General features: G+C 37.5%; 2 protein-coding genes across 2 annotated transcripts; both read right to left on the bottom strand.

Annotated features, from left to right (window-relative positions):
• Window positions 1–1,930: 1,930 nt before the first annotated feature.
• LOC122980991 (coiled-coil domain-containing protein 63-like) lies at window positions 1,931–9,025 on the bottom strand. Its single transcript, XM_044349469.1, has 10 exons — window positions 7,799–9,025; window positions 7,597–7,713; window positions 6,390–6,512; window positions 4,744–4,925; window positions 4,478–4,656; window positions 4,124–4,335; window positions 3,963–4,037; window positions 2,599–2,761; window positions 2,232–2,345; window positions 1,931–2,082 (listed from the first exon to the last, which is right to left on the bottom strand). The coding sequence occupies exons 2-10, from the start codon at window positions 7,705–7,707 to the stop codon at window positions 2,009–2,011; spliced, it is 1,233 nt and encodes a 410-aa protein (XP_044205404.1). The 5' UTR covers window positions 7,708–7,713; window positions 7,799–9,025; the 3' UTR covers window positions 1,931–2,008.
• Window positions 9,026–14,974: 5,949 nt separating this feature from the next.
• LOC122981293 (golgin subfamily A member 6-like protein 22) lies at window positions 14,975–16,159 on the bottom strand. Its single transcript, XM_044349952.1, has one exon. It carries the CDS (start codon window positions 15,990–15,992, stop codon window positions 15,051–15,053), a length of 942 nt encoding a protein of 313 aa, XP_044205887.1. The 5' UTR covers window positions 15,993–16,159; the 3' UTR covers window positions 14,975–15,050.
• Between the last annotated feature and the right edge of the window lie 1,645 nt (window positions 16,160–17,804).

The raw sequence follows: 17,804 nt of genomic DNA, 5'->3' as shown, positions 1-17,804 counted from the left end.
TATTAGCTACTCTTTTAATTCCATGTTAGGTAGTGAATGTGTGTACTTGAGAATAGTGGATGTGTCGTTGGTGGTCCTCTGAAATCCCATAGAGATTAATCTGAAACATGCGTGTGGCATTGTTTGTGTATGCGCTCAAATAGACAGAGGCACACACATGCACAGAGAGGGACACACGTGTATTGTGTGCACACAGAAAAATGTTTGGCTACCGAAACAGAGGGCTTTAGTGAGACAAAGCCCTGTTGTTATTTTAGTGCTGTGAGGATGCGAGGAGGGTAATGTTATACTGTGGAGCTGGGCAGCGGGCACCAAGTGATCCACACCAACCTTATACAGTACCCGCCCCACTTGCCAGACCTTGGTGGTGGGGGGTGAAAATCCCTGGTTGTTCCAGCTGGGGTGCGCAGGGCAGGGGGGAGCTGGCTTATCAACCCCGGACTAAAGTCTTCTGGAGAGTGGAGGAGAAATGTAGGGAGTGGTGAAGGATAATGTGCTGGGATCAACTCGGACATTTGAGCTCACATCATGCGTCCACTCTGAGAACAGACTGTGGCCATTGAGGGAGAGGAACTTGAGCACTGGAAAAAAATAGCACATTGTCCCTTTAAGCTCAGTTGTACCTGCTGGCACAGATGAAAATCCATTCTCTTGAAGCTCCACCAATCAATACTTTTTTATATTAATCGGATCAAAGAGGTCATTTGTACTGACAAACCCATAAAGAATTATCACCCAACTCTGCAGTACCCTTCAGCTCTACGAAAGCGCTTTAGCTTATTGTTTTGGTTCTGTGACTCAACACCGTAGATTGTATATAAAGATTGGAGCCAGTTTGAAGCCCAGAGTTGCTGCTTATGGTCTGGGCCATTTTTTCCATTTAGAGCCAGGACCTTCCAAATAAGGAGTGCAGGGTGTTGCCTTTCACACTCTGGAAACATGCCATGCTACCTCGGATCAAAAGGAACAATGGCTTACCGTGCACACCTGGTCTAACATTAGCTACTTCAGCTAAACTGTGTTATCAGGGCAGCTATCATAATCAAGTAACATTAAACTTCATGAAATATTACAACAATAGTCTGAGTCCAGGAGCCAGGGAGAGCAGCAAGGAAGCGAGTTGTCAATCACAACTGTCAATCAACACCCACACAGCAGACATCAAAGCTATTATAAGGCTTCGAATCTTATTAACTGAGCAATAATTTCCAAAATGACCACCAGCACATTTATAAGAGTGTTCGGATTTAGTGATTTAGACCATAATGGCTTGCTGAAAAAATTGAGTGACTTAGTATTTCTAGAAAGAAGTTGACGCTTTTTGAATGGGAGTCTATTGGAGCCATAGATTTTTTGCAGCCAGCATCTAGTGGCCATCGGTGGTGTTACACTTTAAGGTACTTCTGCATTGGCTTCAGCCTCAGGCCATGGTAGTTGCTGCTTGCTCCACACGCAGCAGGCAGCTGTTTTCGGTGACACAGCTCTGCTAACCTACTATGCATTCCCTGCCCAGCACCAAACTGCTCACAAAGTTAGCAAGTAGCTGGTAAACACAGTGGAGCAATTGCCAGCTTAAGAGCCAGATACTTTCCTCAGGAGATGTTAGATGATCAAAACAAAGGAGAACCAGGTGGCCAGAAACATGACTCCACATGAATCCTAATATTGCTTGGTGTCTGCTGGATGTGTAAATTGGCAACTGTTTGCTGACATGTGCACCATAAAGACCTAATAAGGAGATGATATGCCAGATGTTGTGTTTTCAGCTCCTCTGCCCCCTAGTGGCCAAAAAATTAGTTAATGCAGCTTTAATATTTATGTTCTCATATGTCAGATGCAACAGACTGTCTCGGTATGACTTATACAATTAAAATAGATTTTTGTTTCATAAATATAAAAACCCTATTCAACAAACTGTGTTCTACATACAGTAAATAACCGGCAAATTATGCTGAAATGTGTTTATTGCCATCACAAGTGTGTAAGAGACTGTTTGACTGCACCATTCTCAGTCTGATCGGGCAGACTTGAGCGAGAGCGCAGGAGACCTGCCGCGCTCGGTGTCCACAACTTCCTCACCCTCTGTAACATACACATACAGTGTACAGTTTATGCTTTAAAAACTCAATATATTATTAGATTTGATCAAGAGGAGTATTACAATTCTTCAGTCTTTCTGAAGTCTTATCTCACAGTTTCCCTGCAGGACTTAAAGAGTAGGTGTTTCATACCTGGTAGCAAGTCAAAATTGGCCAGCAGCAGGTTTTGAGGAGGCAACCCTGTCTGCTCATCTTCCTCAGTGTTGGCCTGGATCATCAGGTCACTAATACTCTGTGCAAGGATACCTGAAGTTGAGAGAAAGTAACAGGAACAGGAATGAGCAGTTTCACAGACTTGGGGAGGACGCAGGGTTTGTACTAGGCTGACAGCTTAAATCAGACATTTTTCACTTAAAACTTGATTTGTTTTAATCAGGTGAAAACACATATACAGCAATGGCATGTTTTTTATGTAATTAAAAATCAATCTATGCCTCCCAAATGTGAAAATGTATTTTCAGTGCCAGGTAAGACATTAAAAGTTATCAATTCCACCTACTAGTGAAGTGTGCGATGTTGTCAAAAGTGACAATGACGGCTGTTGGCATTATCTCGCTGACAAGGCCAGTGATGGCAGTCTTTAGCTGGTCCAGAGCCTCTTGAACCAGAGCGCACTGATTCTCCAGAGAGTCAGCCAGGCAGCTGTACTTCTCTAACTCAGACTACAGCCCAGAAAGAGACAGGAAGAGAAAGATAATGCAGCTTTATCTGATTTTTAAGAGCCAATGTCATTTTATCTGTACATGAAGTATAAAGATATATCTAGAACAAAGAGACATTACAGACACTGGGATATACAGCATTTTAAACAGGCAACACGTCTTAACGAGAGCCCATTTCTTTTGTCTTGTAATGATACCACACAATGGGGAACAATGAATGCATTTATTTATTTATTTGATGATCCAAAACAGACAGATTTAAAATAGTCACAATCATCAAGGATTAAGTCATAAAAAAGCCTGAAAGGCTTATTTCCATTGTGGTCTTCTAAATCCATGCTGACAAAACCAAACAAGGAGCACTTGACTGTAACATTGGTCACAATTGCCGGTTGTTTTGTACAACAGTAACTTTAAGGGAAAATGAACAAACTTAGCATGTCAAGTATATACAGTAACTTTGTAATGTCCTGTTGCTCCATTCATTAGTGTCTGACCACCCTTTGACCTCTTTTAGACAGGAGTTATCAGGGGACTGACAGTGCACTGTATTTAGTTGTATGAGCTCATAGGATGGGAGTGAACCATGCTCTGCTTTGTAAAAGAAATAAATTAAACATTAAAATTATATTCTTTAAGAATGAAAGAAGACATCATATATCCGGATACATGGCAACAATATACTAATTGAACTCTGGGGCTTGCCGACAGCCAAACTAATAGACCACATATCATTGCATCCAAAAAATTTGGAAAGTAGAAACCTCTTTATATTTGACGATTTTTATATATTTACATGAGTCAGTGAGAAAATTCTCTAATCTCCTCTTTCTCTTACCAAACAGGAGTGGATGATGTTAGATTTGAATCAAGCTCAAACAGAGCTGTTATATTATTCCTATACATCTGTACAAGCTTTGTACCTGAAAACATTTAAGTTTAGACCATTTTACTGGACTTGCGTTGCTAAGAAACACCTTGAGTCCAAGTTCACCTCTTGCCAGCAACCTGACATTACAAAATAATTATATGTTATGACAATTATAGTAGGCTCCAGACATCAGCAAACATTGCAACAGGAAATAAACCTGGACCCATTTAAAATAGTAATGTCTGAAGCTATGAAATGGTCCATATATTACGTATGTATGTGTGTGTGTGTGTGTGTGTGTGTGTGTATAGCTCAGAGAGTGAGGCTCACCTCTAAATCCTTGAACTGGCCCTCATTCTGCTCATCGTGTGTGTTCTTTTCTTGTTCAAGGAACATAATGTCGCTCTGACGGACACAAACACATGCACATAAATAAAACGTACATATGTGTATTTCTGTGCAACCAGACGCTTCACAAGATGTGTACATGCCTTCTTCGTGCCTGTGCAGATCTTCATCATGTTCTTTCTGTTGTGCAGCTCGTTGATATAGTTGATAAGAGCAAAATTCTTCTGTTCGTTCTGAATAAATGACTGGCCTATCTGACACAGCTCCTTTTCACCAGTGACCTCCACCAGCGTACTGTGTCCCTGCATGTACATCTCCAGCCTCTTAACTCCACTCTGATATTGCTGCTGTTTCTCTGTACCAATGGAATAAAACTAATGAGTTTATATCTCAAAAAAAACATTAAATTATGTATGATTGCTCAGTGTAACGATGAAGATTAAGATGCTATTTTCCTATGTGGAGTGATTATACTGGATCCTTGTGGAATATTATACTTCTCGTCTTGGAGTCTTCCTCCTCTTTCAAAGGAATAATTTCTTGGGACTTCTTCTCCATGAAACTGCGCAGTTTGGTGTTGTGGACGTTGAGAATCTTCTGCTGCATCTTTCTTTTGGTGTCTGCCTCAATTCCATCCCTCACCTCTAATTCCTTCATTCGAGTCTGTGCCTCTGACCTGTAGCATGCACACACACACACAAAATATCATGTCTCAACCCTTCCAATACACCAGTTAAAGTTTTCCACACGCATACAAACTAACCTCTGATTGAAAGCGAGGGTGGACTTCTCCCCTAGTTTGTCCATGATGCCTTGCTGCGTGGCCAACTGTCTGTTAAATTTCTCTTCGATATTGCACACTGTGCCCTTCTGCTGCAGCAGGTGAGCTATTTCTTTATGGTAATCCATGTTGCTGCATAGCATCTCATCAAACTTAACAGTGTCCTATAGAAGACCAGTGAAGAATTGGAGTTCATAGATTTCAGGTAAAATTTACTACAGAATTTAGCATCACCTCAAACCTGTTTAGGCATTAAGACTTAATGTCTGAGCATTTAAATGAGTTATTGAAATTGATTGATATTTTGGTAAATGCATTTACTCACTTTGCTGAGAGTTTGATACAAAGATTGATACCACTGTTTACAGTTTTTTACCATTGGTTACATGCATGTACTTCAATACTGTGTCCACATCTTCAAAAGTTTACATAGTCAACAACCATTCATTTAACACACAAAAGCAAATACTTCCAGTAAACACTAACACTGGATTTCAGATGACAACAACTTATGTGTCCATCAGAACACACTGAGATAAAAAACACTAACAACAGGCGACATATGATGGACTTATTATGGCAGTCTTTGAAGTTAAATCATTTTGTGATCTCTAGGTTTTGTGTGTGTGTGTGTGTGTGTGTGTGTGTGTGTGTGTACACATTTGTTCACACAATGTGTACATTGTATGAACAAACTTTTTATTACAGAATACCTGTACCATCTGTATAGAACGTACTGCAGTGTATTCTACAGGAATGAATCATAGAAATGCTGCAGGAAAGGCCTCAATGGGCTTTATTCTTTTTTTCTTGTTTTTTGCTGAGGAGTTGGGGGAATATAGATGTATTTCAATGTGGTTATAATTTGGCAGATAACTGTCTATATGAAGTCATGTTAGTTTTTGAACATAAACCCAAGAGATTTGAAGTGATTATGTAAACATTTGCAAAATGGGCTGCAGATCCACAGAGTTTTGTTGGTTGTTTGTGTTTGAGTGCACAAAGTATTCAGGAAATTTGAAGGCTGTAGTCACTGAACGCTTTTTGTGTGTAAGCAACACAAGTGTCATCACAGTTTGGTCCATAATTGTTGCTGTTGTGTTGACTGTGTGAAGAGTTTTGACGATGCATACTCAGTATTGAACTATGCATGTAACCAATCGTAAAAAACAGCCAGGAGATGCTTAACCTAGCACAAAGAGTGGGAGGGATAACAGCCAGTCTGGTTCTGTGCAAAGGCTTAAAAAGGTCAACCTACCAGCACTTTTAAAACTCAAACTATTATACCACGTCTGTTTAACCAAAGTGTAAAAACAGCAAGATGTGGTTTTACAGGCTGCCACTGGACTATGTGTTGGCTGTGTGCAGTGACAGCCTGCAGTCTTGTCAAGCCCTGTGCTTTCAGTCTTTGTGCTAAGCTAAACTAACCATAGCTTTACCTCAAATATACAAATGTGTGAGTGGTATCAATCTTCTCATCTAACTCTTAGCAAGAAAGCGAACAAGCGTAAATGTCAAACTATTCCTTTAAGGTGCTGATAAGTAGGAATGATGCTGGAATTGTAGCATCAAGGTGTGTGACAAGGTTATGGTTTAGGACAAGTCGAGATTATGTGGTTTCATAATACCTGGTTTAGTTTGTTTTCTAAGATGCGGATTTGTTTGCTGTGGCGGCGGGGTTTCCCCTCTTCTTTGAGGATGCCACCTGGGACTGCCAACTTTTCCTGAATCCTGGTCTCTGCTGCAGTTAGCTGGTGAGACGCAGGAGCAAGACACAATATATTTAGTGCAGTCTGTAACCATGTAGACAGAGACACATATATTTGTTCAGTACTCCAACACAATGAACTTAAAATATACGTTTTAAGGTGTTCACATCCATTTTGCTTCAACTATGTAGAAACTTTTTTTTATACATGGTCCTCTCCAGCACTACACAGTGCATCACTACAATGATGGGACCACTATTCCTACTCTGTTTATGAGCCAAGTCAAGTCAGCTTCATTTATATATCTCAAAATCACAAATGACACATTTTCCTCCCCCTCTATCCTTAAACCATCAATTTAAAAAAAACACCCTCAAACTAAAGCTGAAAGTTTTCTGTGATTTGAGCTAATTCATTCATTTTTTAGTTCATTCTTGGCCTTGGAAACAGTAGGCCTACTTTGACAAAATTAATTTATTTCAAGGTCCCGCTACTAGCAAGTTGCCAAAGTTTCATACTGAGGCCACATGATAACAACTTGGTATTCAGTTTTTGCCACAGTGCAAAATCCATTTGCTAACTATGAAATATGGCTGAAAGCTCCAGAAATCCTATAGTTATTAGACCTTGAATTGAAGGTAGACCTTGAATTTTTTTTAAATCAAATTAATTGTCATTGTTTAATTCCAACTTCAATGGGTTTGAATACAGCCAAAACAATACAAATTCCAAATACTTACAAACTGCACTGTATGCCACCCTGTTAATGTTAAATTAGTGAATAACATAAGATTATATGGTTGAATGCCAAAATTCATAATATCTGATCACATAGCTATCACAATAGTTTACCTTATATATTACTACTGCTACTGCTTCTGCAATCACTGATCACACTACTGCTACACAGAATATATATACTGACTTGTACCACTAATATATTGTATAATATCATAACATATCTCAACAATAAAAGTGTTAAAAATAACAAGAAATGCAATAATAATAATAACACTTATAAGCCTAGAAGTGACACACATTATATACCCCTTTGATTTTAAGCCAAAACCTTAAGGTGGTCTAACTTTCAAAGAAGGCTACAGTACATGTGTGTTTGGTATTTTACCTCCTTATCCAGAGAGACCAAATTCTCTTTCTCCTGACTGATGAGCTGCTTATATTGATCATTTTCCTCCTGTATGTCGTTGTATTGCTCCTCTAGAAATTCTGCTGCCATTTTGGTCTAAAGACATGACAATATGATGAAGGTAGCAGTTCTAACACAACTTGTATTTTGGGATTAATCTTTGTAGAGGATGATGACCTACCTGTCCAATATGGGACAAAATCCTCTTTGAATCCTCTTTGAATTGGCAGTATAGGACAATATTTTACTCAGAAGAAAGATATTTTCATCGATTGATCTTTTCTACAGTAAGTGTCTATCTTTCATAATGTGACGACTGAGCTTCAAACATAAACATTCTAAAAGAGTATGTGTTTATATCTATGCTTACTTGCTGTAAAAATGCCAGGGTTATTAGAAGATTAACATTTATCTAATAATCATAAATATGTTGGAATTCTAGTTGCAGTGTTTACTTTTTTGCAGCAGTTGACCCAAAAACATTTTCAAAGAAACATAACTGAAATGCACAAGAAATAAGATAATGCTGGAACTAAATGGGGGTAAAAACCAAGCCATGCATAAGTGGTGGGACAACTTGTCTTAGTGAAAGTACATGACTACCCTCTAGTGGCCATTCAAGAAAAAAATAAATAAATCAAATGGAGCTGAATGCTCACCCAACAACCACAATCAAATGTAACTGGCCAAATAAATCAGAATTATCGAGTAATTCTTAGACAGCAGCCTGGTAAATTATCATGCAGCAAGCTAGAAATGATAGCTTTAACAGAAATCTAATTGTGAGGTAATGCATTAAAAAGCTGTTAGGCCATGATAAGGTCACAATAATATCACTGTAGTGCTCTGCACATTGTAAATCCCTGCAGGAATATTAAACCAATTATTTGTCACAAGAGGCATTTTACAATGTGCTGAGGGTGCAATTAACACTTTCTCAGAGAGTTTTATATAGAGATTAAATACAGCTCAAGTGGCATTTAGTCTATATCCGCCATCGAGAAATGATGGATGAATCTTCTGTGAGAACTGTCGATTTGTGCTGAGTGTGTCAGCGAGTGCCGATGGGTAAGGTGTCTGTGTGTGTGTGTGTGTGTGTGTGTGTGTGTGTGTGTGTATGTGTGTACGTGAGTACAATTCAATTCTAATTCCTACTGCTCTATTTTACTCCACTGTGTTCTATTTAATTTTTTCTTTTTTGAATGTGCACTCCGATGAAGGCCACTGAGATGAAGACAATGTAAGATTTTGTTATTTCAAAGTGATCTAAACTATGAACTATTAAAGAAGTTTGTGTATTTGTACTGTATTTCATTTTACAGCCAATTTAACACTGGTTGGAGTTCTGATATGTTCTGAGCAGACTGTCTTGAAACCCACAGAACAAACAGTATGAGTCAAAAGTTTGGACACACCTTCTCATTCAAGGGTTTTTCTTTATTTTATCTTATTTTTTACTATTTTCTACATTGTAGAACAATACTGAAGACATCAAAACTATGAAACACATATGTAATTACGTAGTAAACAAAAAATTATTAAACAAACCAAAATATCTTTCATATTTTAGATTCCTCAAAGTAGCCACTGTTTGCCTTGATGACAGCTTCACACACTATTGACAATATCTCAACCAGCTGTGCCTTATCAAAAGTTAAATGGTGAAATTTCTTGGCTTCCTAATGTGTTTGAGACCATCAGTTGTGATGTGCCAAGGTAGTGGTACAGCAAATAGCCCTATTCAACTACTGCAATAATCCATATTATGGCAAGAACCGCTCAACTAAGTAAAGAGAAACGACAGTCCATCATTATTTTAAGACATGAAGGTCAGTCAACCCGGAAAATTTCAAGAACTTTGAAAGTTTCTTCAAGAGTGGTGGCAAAAACCATCAAACACTATGATGGAACTGGCTCTCATGAGAAAGGAAGACCGAGAGTTACCTCTACTGCAGAGGATAAGTTCATTATAGTTACCAGCCTCGGAAATTGCCAATCAACGGCATCTCAGAGTGGAGACCCCGTCAGTGCTTCCCAGAGTTCAAGTAGCAGACACATCTCAACATCAACTGTTCAGAGGAGGCTGCATGAATCAGGCCTTCATGGTTGAAGTGCTACAAAGAAACGACTACTGAGGGGGACCAATAAGAAGAAGAGAATTGCTTGGACCAAGAAACACAAGGAAACGGACATTAGACCAGTGAAAATCTGTACTTTGGTCTGATGAGTCCAGATTTGAGATTTTTGATTTCCAACCATTGTGTCTTTGTGAGACGCAGAGAAGGTGAACGGATGGTTTCTGCATGTGTGCTTCCCACCATGAAGCATGGAGAAGGAGGTGTGATGGTGTGAGGGGGCTTTGCTGGTGACTGTGGGCGACTTATTCAGAATTCAAGGTACACTTAACCAGCATGGCTGCCACTATATTCTGTAGCAACACGCCATCCAATCTGGTTTGTGCTTAGTGGGACCATTGTTTGTTTTTCAACAGGACAATGACCCAAAACACACCTCCAGGCTCTATTTGACCAAGAAGCAGAGTGATGGAGTGCTGCATCAGATGACCTGGCCTCCACAATCACCTGACCTTAACCCAGCTGAGATGGTCTGGGATGAGTTGGACTGCAGAGTGAAGGAAAAGCAGCCAACAGTTGCTCAGCATATGTGGGAACTCCTTCAAGACTGTTGGAAAACCATTCCAGGTAACGACCTCATGAAGCTGGTTGAGATATTGCCAAGAGTGTACAAAACTTCATGAAAGCAATAGGTGGCTACTTTGAATAATCTAAAATATGATAGATATTTTGGTTTGTTCACTACATAATTCCATATGTATTATTTCATAGTGTTGATGTCTTCAGTATTGTTCTACAATGTAGAAAATAGAAAAAAATAAAGAAAAACCCAGAAATGAGTAGGTATGTCTAAACCTTTGACTGATACTATATATACACCTGGTCTTGTCTTCAATTAGGTCAAACACAACTGACACAGGAAATAGCACTCATATGGGGGACTGTTATATTATTATAACATATATATTAGGAACACTTCAATATAGTGCAAAGACAAAACTTCACAAAACACAAAAAAAACATAAAAGCATTTTAAAAAGAAAAAACATTTCAGGAAACATTAGAACAACATGAAAAAGCACAACCATTCAGTTAATCAATTAATTAATTGAAAGTGCATTCAATTCAAAATGCATGTGAATGCCGACAGCTGAAATAAATCGCAAAGCATTGTTGAAAATGTAGAAATCTGAAATGAATTTTGCTTGAAAAAGCTGAGAGCTCAAGTGCATTGCATTGCACTTCTGAAAAACCTGGAAGCTGAAATGCAAAACTGGCAGAATTGGAAGCTGAACTGCATTAACTACAGAGGCTAAGAGTTGAAATACATTGCTAGAAAAGCTGGAAGTTAAACTTTAATACTATCAAAGCTGGAAGTTGAAATAAATTGCCTGAAGAAATTAAGAACTGCTTTGTATTATTATCACACTTTGGAACAGAAAAGGCATTGGCCTAAAGAGCTGAGAGTTGCAAAGCATTGCTGAAAATGCAGAAATGTGAAATGAATTGCTAGAATTGGAAGCTGAACTGCATTATCTAAGAAGCTATGAGCTGAAATGCATTGCTAAAAAAGTTTTTCGCTGTTATAATAAATTGTTGAAAAAAAGCTTAATATTTTAAAAATTATAAAAGGTAGAAGGTAGAAGCATAAATATCCTTAAAGACCAAGTTTAACATTTGAGTGGTTTCTGTAGCTATAAGTATGCAGAAGTAGTAGTCGACCGAAAAACACACAGAAGAAGAATAAACTGCAAAGCATTGCTGAAAATGCAGAAACCTGAAATGAATTTATTTTGAAATTCCAGCCTTATCCGTGGCTCCTATTACCATCTGGTAATACATATGTATGTATGTATGTATGAACAGTATGAATGTATGAACAGTATGCATGTATGTATGTATGTGCAGCATGAATCTATGCATGTATGTATGTATGTATGTATGTATGTATGTATGTATGTATGTATGTATGTATGCATGTATGAACAGTATGTATGTGCAGTATGAATGTATGTACAGCATGTATGTATGTGTGTGCAGTATGAATGTATGCATATATGTACAGTATGTATATGTGTATGTACAGGATGTATGTGCAGTATGAATGTATGTAAAGTATCCACAGTATGTATATGTGTATGTACAATATGAATGTATGCATGTATCTTCAGTATGTACATTATGTATGTACAGAATGTATGCATGTATGTACAGACTATACAGTATGAATGTATGCATGTATCTTCAGTATGTACAGTATGTATGTACAGTATGAATGTATGCATGTATGTACACCATGTACAGTGTGTATGTACAGTATGAATGTATGCATGTATCCACAGTATATACAGTATGTATGTACAGTATGAATTTATGCTTGTATGTACACTACGTACAGTATAAATGTATGCACGTATATACAGTATGTACAATATGAATTTATGCATGTATTTACATTATGTACAGTATGTATGTACAGTATGAATGTATGCATGTATCCACAGTATATACAGTATGTATGTACAATATGAATTTATGCATGCATGTACACTATGTACAGTGTGTATGTACAGTATGAATGTATGCATGTATGTACAGTATATACAGTATGAATTTATGCTTTTATGTACACTATGTACAGTATGTATGTACAGTATGAATGTATGCATGTATATACAGTATGTACAGTATGAATTTATGCATGTATGTACACTATGTACAGTGTGTATGTACAGTATATACAGTATGTATGTACAGTATAAATGTATGCATGTATATACAGTATATACAGTATGTATGTACAGTATGAATTTATACTTGTATGTACACTATGTACAGTATAAATGTATACATGTATATACAGTATGTACAGTATGAATTTATGCATGTATGTACACTATGTACAGTATGTATGTACAGTATGAATGTATGCATGTATCCACAGTATATACAGTATGTATATACAGTATGAATGTATGCATGTATCCATAGTATATACAGTATGTACAGTATGAATTTATGCTTGTATGTACACTATGTACAGTATGTATGTACAGTATGAATGTATGCATGTATATACAGTATGTACAGTATGAATTTATGCATGTATGTACAGTATGAATGTATGCTTGTATATACAGTATATACAGTATGTATGTACAGTGTGAATTTATGCATGCATATACACTATGTACAGTATGTATGTACAGTATGAATGTATGCATGTATCCACAGTATATACAGTATGTATGTACAGTATGAATTTATGCTTGTATGTACACTATGTTCAGTATAAATGTATGCACGTATATACAGTATGTACAATATGAATTTATGCATGTATGTACATTATGTACAGTATGTATGTACAGTATGAATGTATGCATGTATCCACAGTATATACAGTATGTATGTGCAATATGAATTTATGCATGCATGTACACTATGTACAGTATGTATGTACAGTATGAATGTATGCATGTATCCACAGTATATACAGTATGTATATACAGTATGAATGTATGTGTACATAGTACTGTGTACATAGTATGTACAGTATGTACAGTATGAATTTATGCTTGTATGTACACTATGTACAGTATGTATGTACAGTATGAATGTATGCATGTATATACAGTATGTACAGTATGAATTTATGCATGTATGTACACTATGTACAGTGTGTATGTACAGTATATACAGTATGTATGTACTGTATGAATGTATGCATGTATATACAGTATATACAGTATGTATGTACAGTGTGAATTTATGCATGCATATACACTATGTACAGTATGTATGTACAGTATGAATGTATGCATGTATCCACAGTATATACAGTATGTATGTACAGTATGAATTTATGCTTGTATGTACACTACATACAGTATAAATGTATGCACGTATATACAGTATGTACAATATGAATTTATGCATGTATGTACATTATGTACAGTATGTATGTACAGTATGAATGTATGCATGTATCCACAGTATATACAGTATGTATGTACAATATGAATTTATGCATGCATGTACACTATGTACAGTATGTATGTACAGTATGAATGTATGCATGTATCCACAGTATATACAGTATGTATGTACAGTATGAATTTATGATTGTATGTACACTATGTACAGTATAAATGTATGCACGTATATACAGTATGTACAATATGAATTTATGCATGTATGTACATTATGTACAGTATGTATGTACAGTATGAATGTATGCATGTATCCACAGTATATACAGTATGTATGTACAATATGAATTTATGCATGCATGTACACTATGTACAGTATGTATGTACAGTATGAATGTATGCATGTATCCACAGTATATACAGTATGTATATACAGTATGAATGTATGCATGTATCCATAGTATGTACAGTATGTACAGTATGAATTTATGCTTGTATGTACACTATGTACAGTATGTATGTACAGTATGAATGTATGCATGTATATACAGTATGTACAGTATGAATTTATGCATGTATGTACACTATGAACAGTGTGTATATACAGTATATACAGTATGTATGTACAATATGAATGTATGCATGTATGTACAGTATATACAGTATGTATGTACAGTATGAATGTATGCATGTATCCACAGTATATACAGTATGTATGTACAGTATCAATGTATGCATGTATCCATAGTATGTACAGTATGAATTTATGCTTGTATGTACACTATGTACAGTATGTATGTATGCATGTATCCATAATATGTACAGTATGAATTTATGCATGTATGTACACCATGTACAGTGTGTATGTACAGTATGAATGTATGCATGTATGTACAGTATATACAGTATGTATGTACAGTATGAATGTATGCATGTATGTACAGTATGTACAGTATGAATTTATGCTTGTATGTACACTATGTACAGTATGTATATACAGTATGAATGTATGCATGTATCCACAGTATATACAGTATGTATGTACAGTATGAATATATGCATGTATCCATAGTATTTACAGTATGTACAGTATGAATTTATGCATGTATGTACACTATGTACAGTGTGTATGTACAGTATGAATGTATGCATGTATGTACACTATGTACAGTATGAATGTATGCATGTATCTACAGTATGTACAGTCTGAATGTATTCATGTGTCTACAGTATGTATATGTGTATGTACAGTATGTATATGTGTATGTACAGTATGTATGTGCAGTATGAATGTACAGGATGTATGTATGTATGTATGTATGTATGTATGTATGTATGTGTATGTGTATGTGTATGTGTATGTGTATGTGTATGTATATATGTATGTACAGTATGTATGTAGCCCCAACCCCCCTGTTTACAAACATTACTCATTCCTCTGGGACTGACCTGCAGCCCCCACATCCCTACCCCAACTCCCACTCTCACCTTCTACGTCCCTCCTCCTCCTGAGCAACGACCTGCAGAAAGTAACAAACCTCTGGGTGGATAGCCTCCTCTGGGACTCCAGTCTGGCTTGCTCCTCAAGATCATCGATCCTCACTGTCTCTGCACTCTCATAGCGCCTCCTCCATCCTGGGATGAAGATCCTAAGTATTCTCCACCATAATGACAGCCTGTCTGGTCCACTCCTCAAGTCTTGCTCCTCCTGCTCCATAGTCAAGTCCCTCTCCCACTGCAGCAGCTCCTCAAGCTCCCTTACCTTTTCATGGAGGGCTTCCAGCTCCTGTTTTTGCTGCTCCAGAATCACCTCGTCGAAGCCGTGAATTGCTTCCATCTCCTCCAGCTGATCTCTAAGTGTGTCCTCCATTGTATGAACCCTGGCCCGTGCCTCATTTATGTCACTCTGCTGTTTTTCATTTTGGAACAACACTTGAACCTCCTGGATTTCTCCCTGAAGAGGTTCGTTGACTTGCATGGCTTCTTTTTCATTCTCCTCAGCATGCCTCTGTTTTTTCAGGATCACATTCTCCTTGTACAAGATCTCCCTCTCTTCATCCAAGGCCTTAAATTGCATTTTCACCACTTTGATAGTCCTGTCCATCTCTTCCTGTAGAGCTTCCTTGTCCCTTGTGAGTGTAATGAACTCCTGATATAAAGCCTTCTTTTCTGCCTCCCAGGCCTTTTTTTCTTGCTGGAGGATTTTGTTGGCATCTTCCATTTCTTGCCACACATCCAAGGTCTGGGTTTCCTTTTCATGTTTTTTAGGGGAAAAAGCTATGTCTTCAGAGCTCTTGCTGGTGGTTTGCTCCTGGACGTCCATCTCATCAGTGAGCTCCGAAGCTGGTGTATTCTCATGGAATTCCATTTTGTTGGTCAAAATGCTGTTTCCCTAATTTGCTCTCCAAAATGACTTAGCCTACTCAAGGTGTGATTGCACCACCTGTCAATGTGCACTTCTTGTGTCTAACTGAAAATGGCTTATCAAATATCTTAGAACTGAAACACGTCACAAAGGGAATGAAGGAACTGCGAAGGAACTTATTGTTTTGGGAATAAGGTCACGTGTCACCATGGCAACAGGTAAAGAAAGCGTGAGCGTGTATTAACCCCCCCCCCCCCCCCCCCCCCATGTGTTTGTTACACTAGTTTTTGTTATTTTGTTGAGCAGGGCCTATCAGATGGGTTTCCTAATTGTTCAATAGAGAGATTGTTCTTATTTAGCTCATGTCATTATTTAGCCTTATTATTTATGGTAGGTCGCTCGACACTTTTGATAAGTGTCTCTCAACAGAAATTAAAGGGTCGCGCGACCTTTGCAATTTATGCTTCTGCGAAAGGTTTCAGTCGTCTCCATGGTAACCGGACGCTATCCTCCAGCCAGTTTGTTTAGTAACATTGTATCATTCCGACCGGAACTAATTACACAAGGACGTTATAAGTTATCTAAAGTTACAGACCACAATATCAATAAGGAACTTTAGTGGAAACTACAATCTACATGGCGACGTTAGTAACACTATCTAATCACACTGCGCGACATAACACAATTTTCCAGGTGAAAAGAAGAGCGACCTACTATCAGCCTGGAGACAAAATGAAGTTTGACAATTGGCAAGATTCAGATAGTTAGTATTATGGGCCTACAGGCTGACCCACTAAGCATGGTTTTGGTGATTTGCAGTTAAAAGGCGTTCAGGTTAAAAACTGGCAACTGACAAACCTTAGACTGTTCTCACATTTCCAAATAGGTTAGTCGCTGAAATGCAGTTGAATTCCGTTGAGTTTATCACTGTATGACTTTTTAATGTTATATTTTTACTTGAATGAAATAAAAAAAAAAAAAACGTTTTTTTTTTGGTCACTGTTGGTAGGAGGTGGATTTAAGAAAAAAGCCTGTTTTCTACAGGCCTATTGTGTGTGTATTTCATTTTAATGGACAGCAGGTAGGAAGGCATGAACTTTCTCAGAGCTGTTCAAGGCTATTGTGTGCCAGAGTGACCCTGTCCTCTAATTGTGTCTTTTAATTGTAACTAAATTATGGAGAAGATTGCATTTCTGGTGTGACTGTGGCCCTAAGCAAGGGACTGAACTAGTGGCTGATGGTCACCTCAACTCTGGCTGAAGTCCTCTGGGCCAGGTTGAAAGTCTGCTGAGGTCCAGGCTGACAATCAGGGGTCAGGGGTCAGAGACAGCTGGATGGGGGTGAATTCTTTGCCACCAAGTAGATCACCATCAAATGAGGATACAACGTGGTTAAAAAAGAACACTGTCTATACATTTTACAACAATTTGCAAATCACAAGCTCAGCCTAGACTGATCATAAATTTGTGAAAGAAAAAAAATAGATGACATCATTAGCCTACATACATTACTATAAATCACAATACCTCCGAATATATAAAAGAATTGTGCAAATATTTGTGTGAATATACTGTATATATGCATAAATAATGACTCAAGTAGTGCAACTGGGAAATTGTTATTTAGATGGTAAATAGTAGACCTGTGATGTGACCTAGATGTGAAAAAAGTACATTGTGAAATAAAGAAAACGATTGGAAGACAAATTCTATTTACCTGCACATTAATGCAGCCATTTACACCATTAAATGAAATGTAAGTCCCCAAGTCTCTTCTCCCTTTTCTTGTTTTCTTCTCCTCTACTCTCCCACTGCC

Source organism: Thunnus albacares, chromosome 4 (genome assembly GCF_914725855.1).
Source record: "Thunnus albacares chromosome 4, fThuAlb1.1, whole genome shotgun sequence".
Lineage (NCBI taxonomy): Eukaryota > Metazoa > Chordata > Actinopteri > Scombriformes > Scombridae > Thunnus > Thunnus albacares.
Note: the sequence above shows the minus strand (reverse complement) of the source record. Positions and strands in the feature narration are given on the sequence as shown.

What these genes read in the sequence shown, in the direction of transcription:
- LOC122981293 (XM_044349952.1), bottom strand. Translation starts at nt 15,992, where the DNA reads ATGGAATTCCATGAGAATACACCAGCTTCGGAGCTCACTGATGAGATG.
- LOC122980991 (XM_044349469.1), bottom strand. Translation starts at nt 7,707, where the DNA reads ATGGCAGCAGAATTTCTAGAGGAGCAATACAACGACATACAGGAGGAA. An exon ending in TAGAAAACAAACTAAACCAG is followed by an intron (nt 4,926 to 6,389) that starts GTATTATGAAAC and finishes GGTCTTCTATAG; the next exon opens with GACACTGTTAAGTTTGATGA. An exon ending in GGAAGACTCCAAGACGAGAA is followed by an intron (nt 4,336 to 4,477) that starts GTATAATATTCC and finishes CCATTGGTACAG; the next exon opens with AGAAACAGCAGCAATATCAG.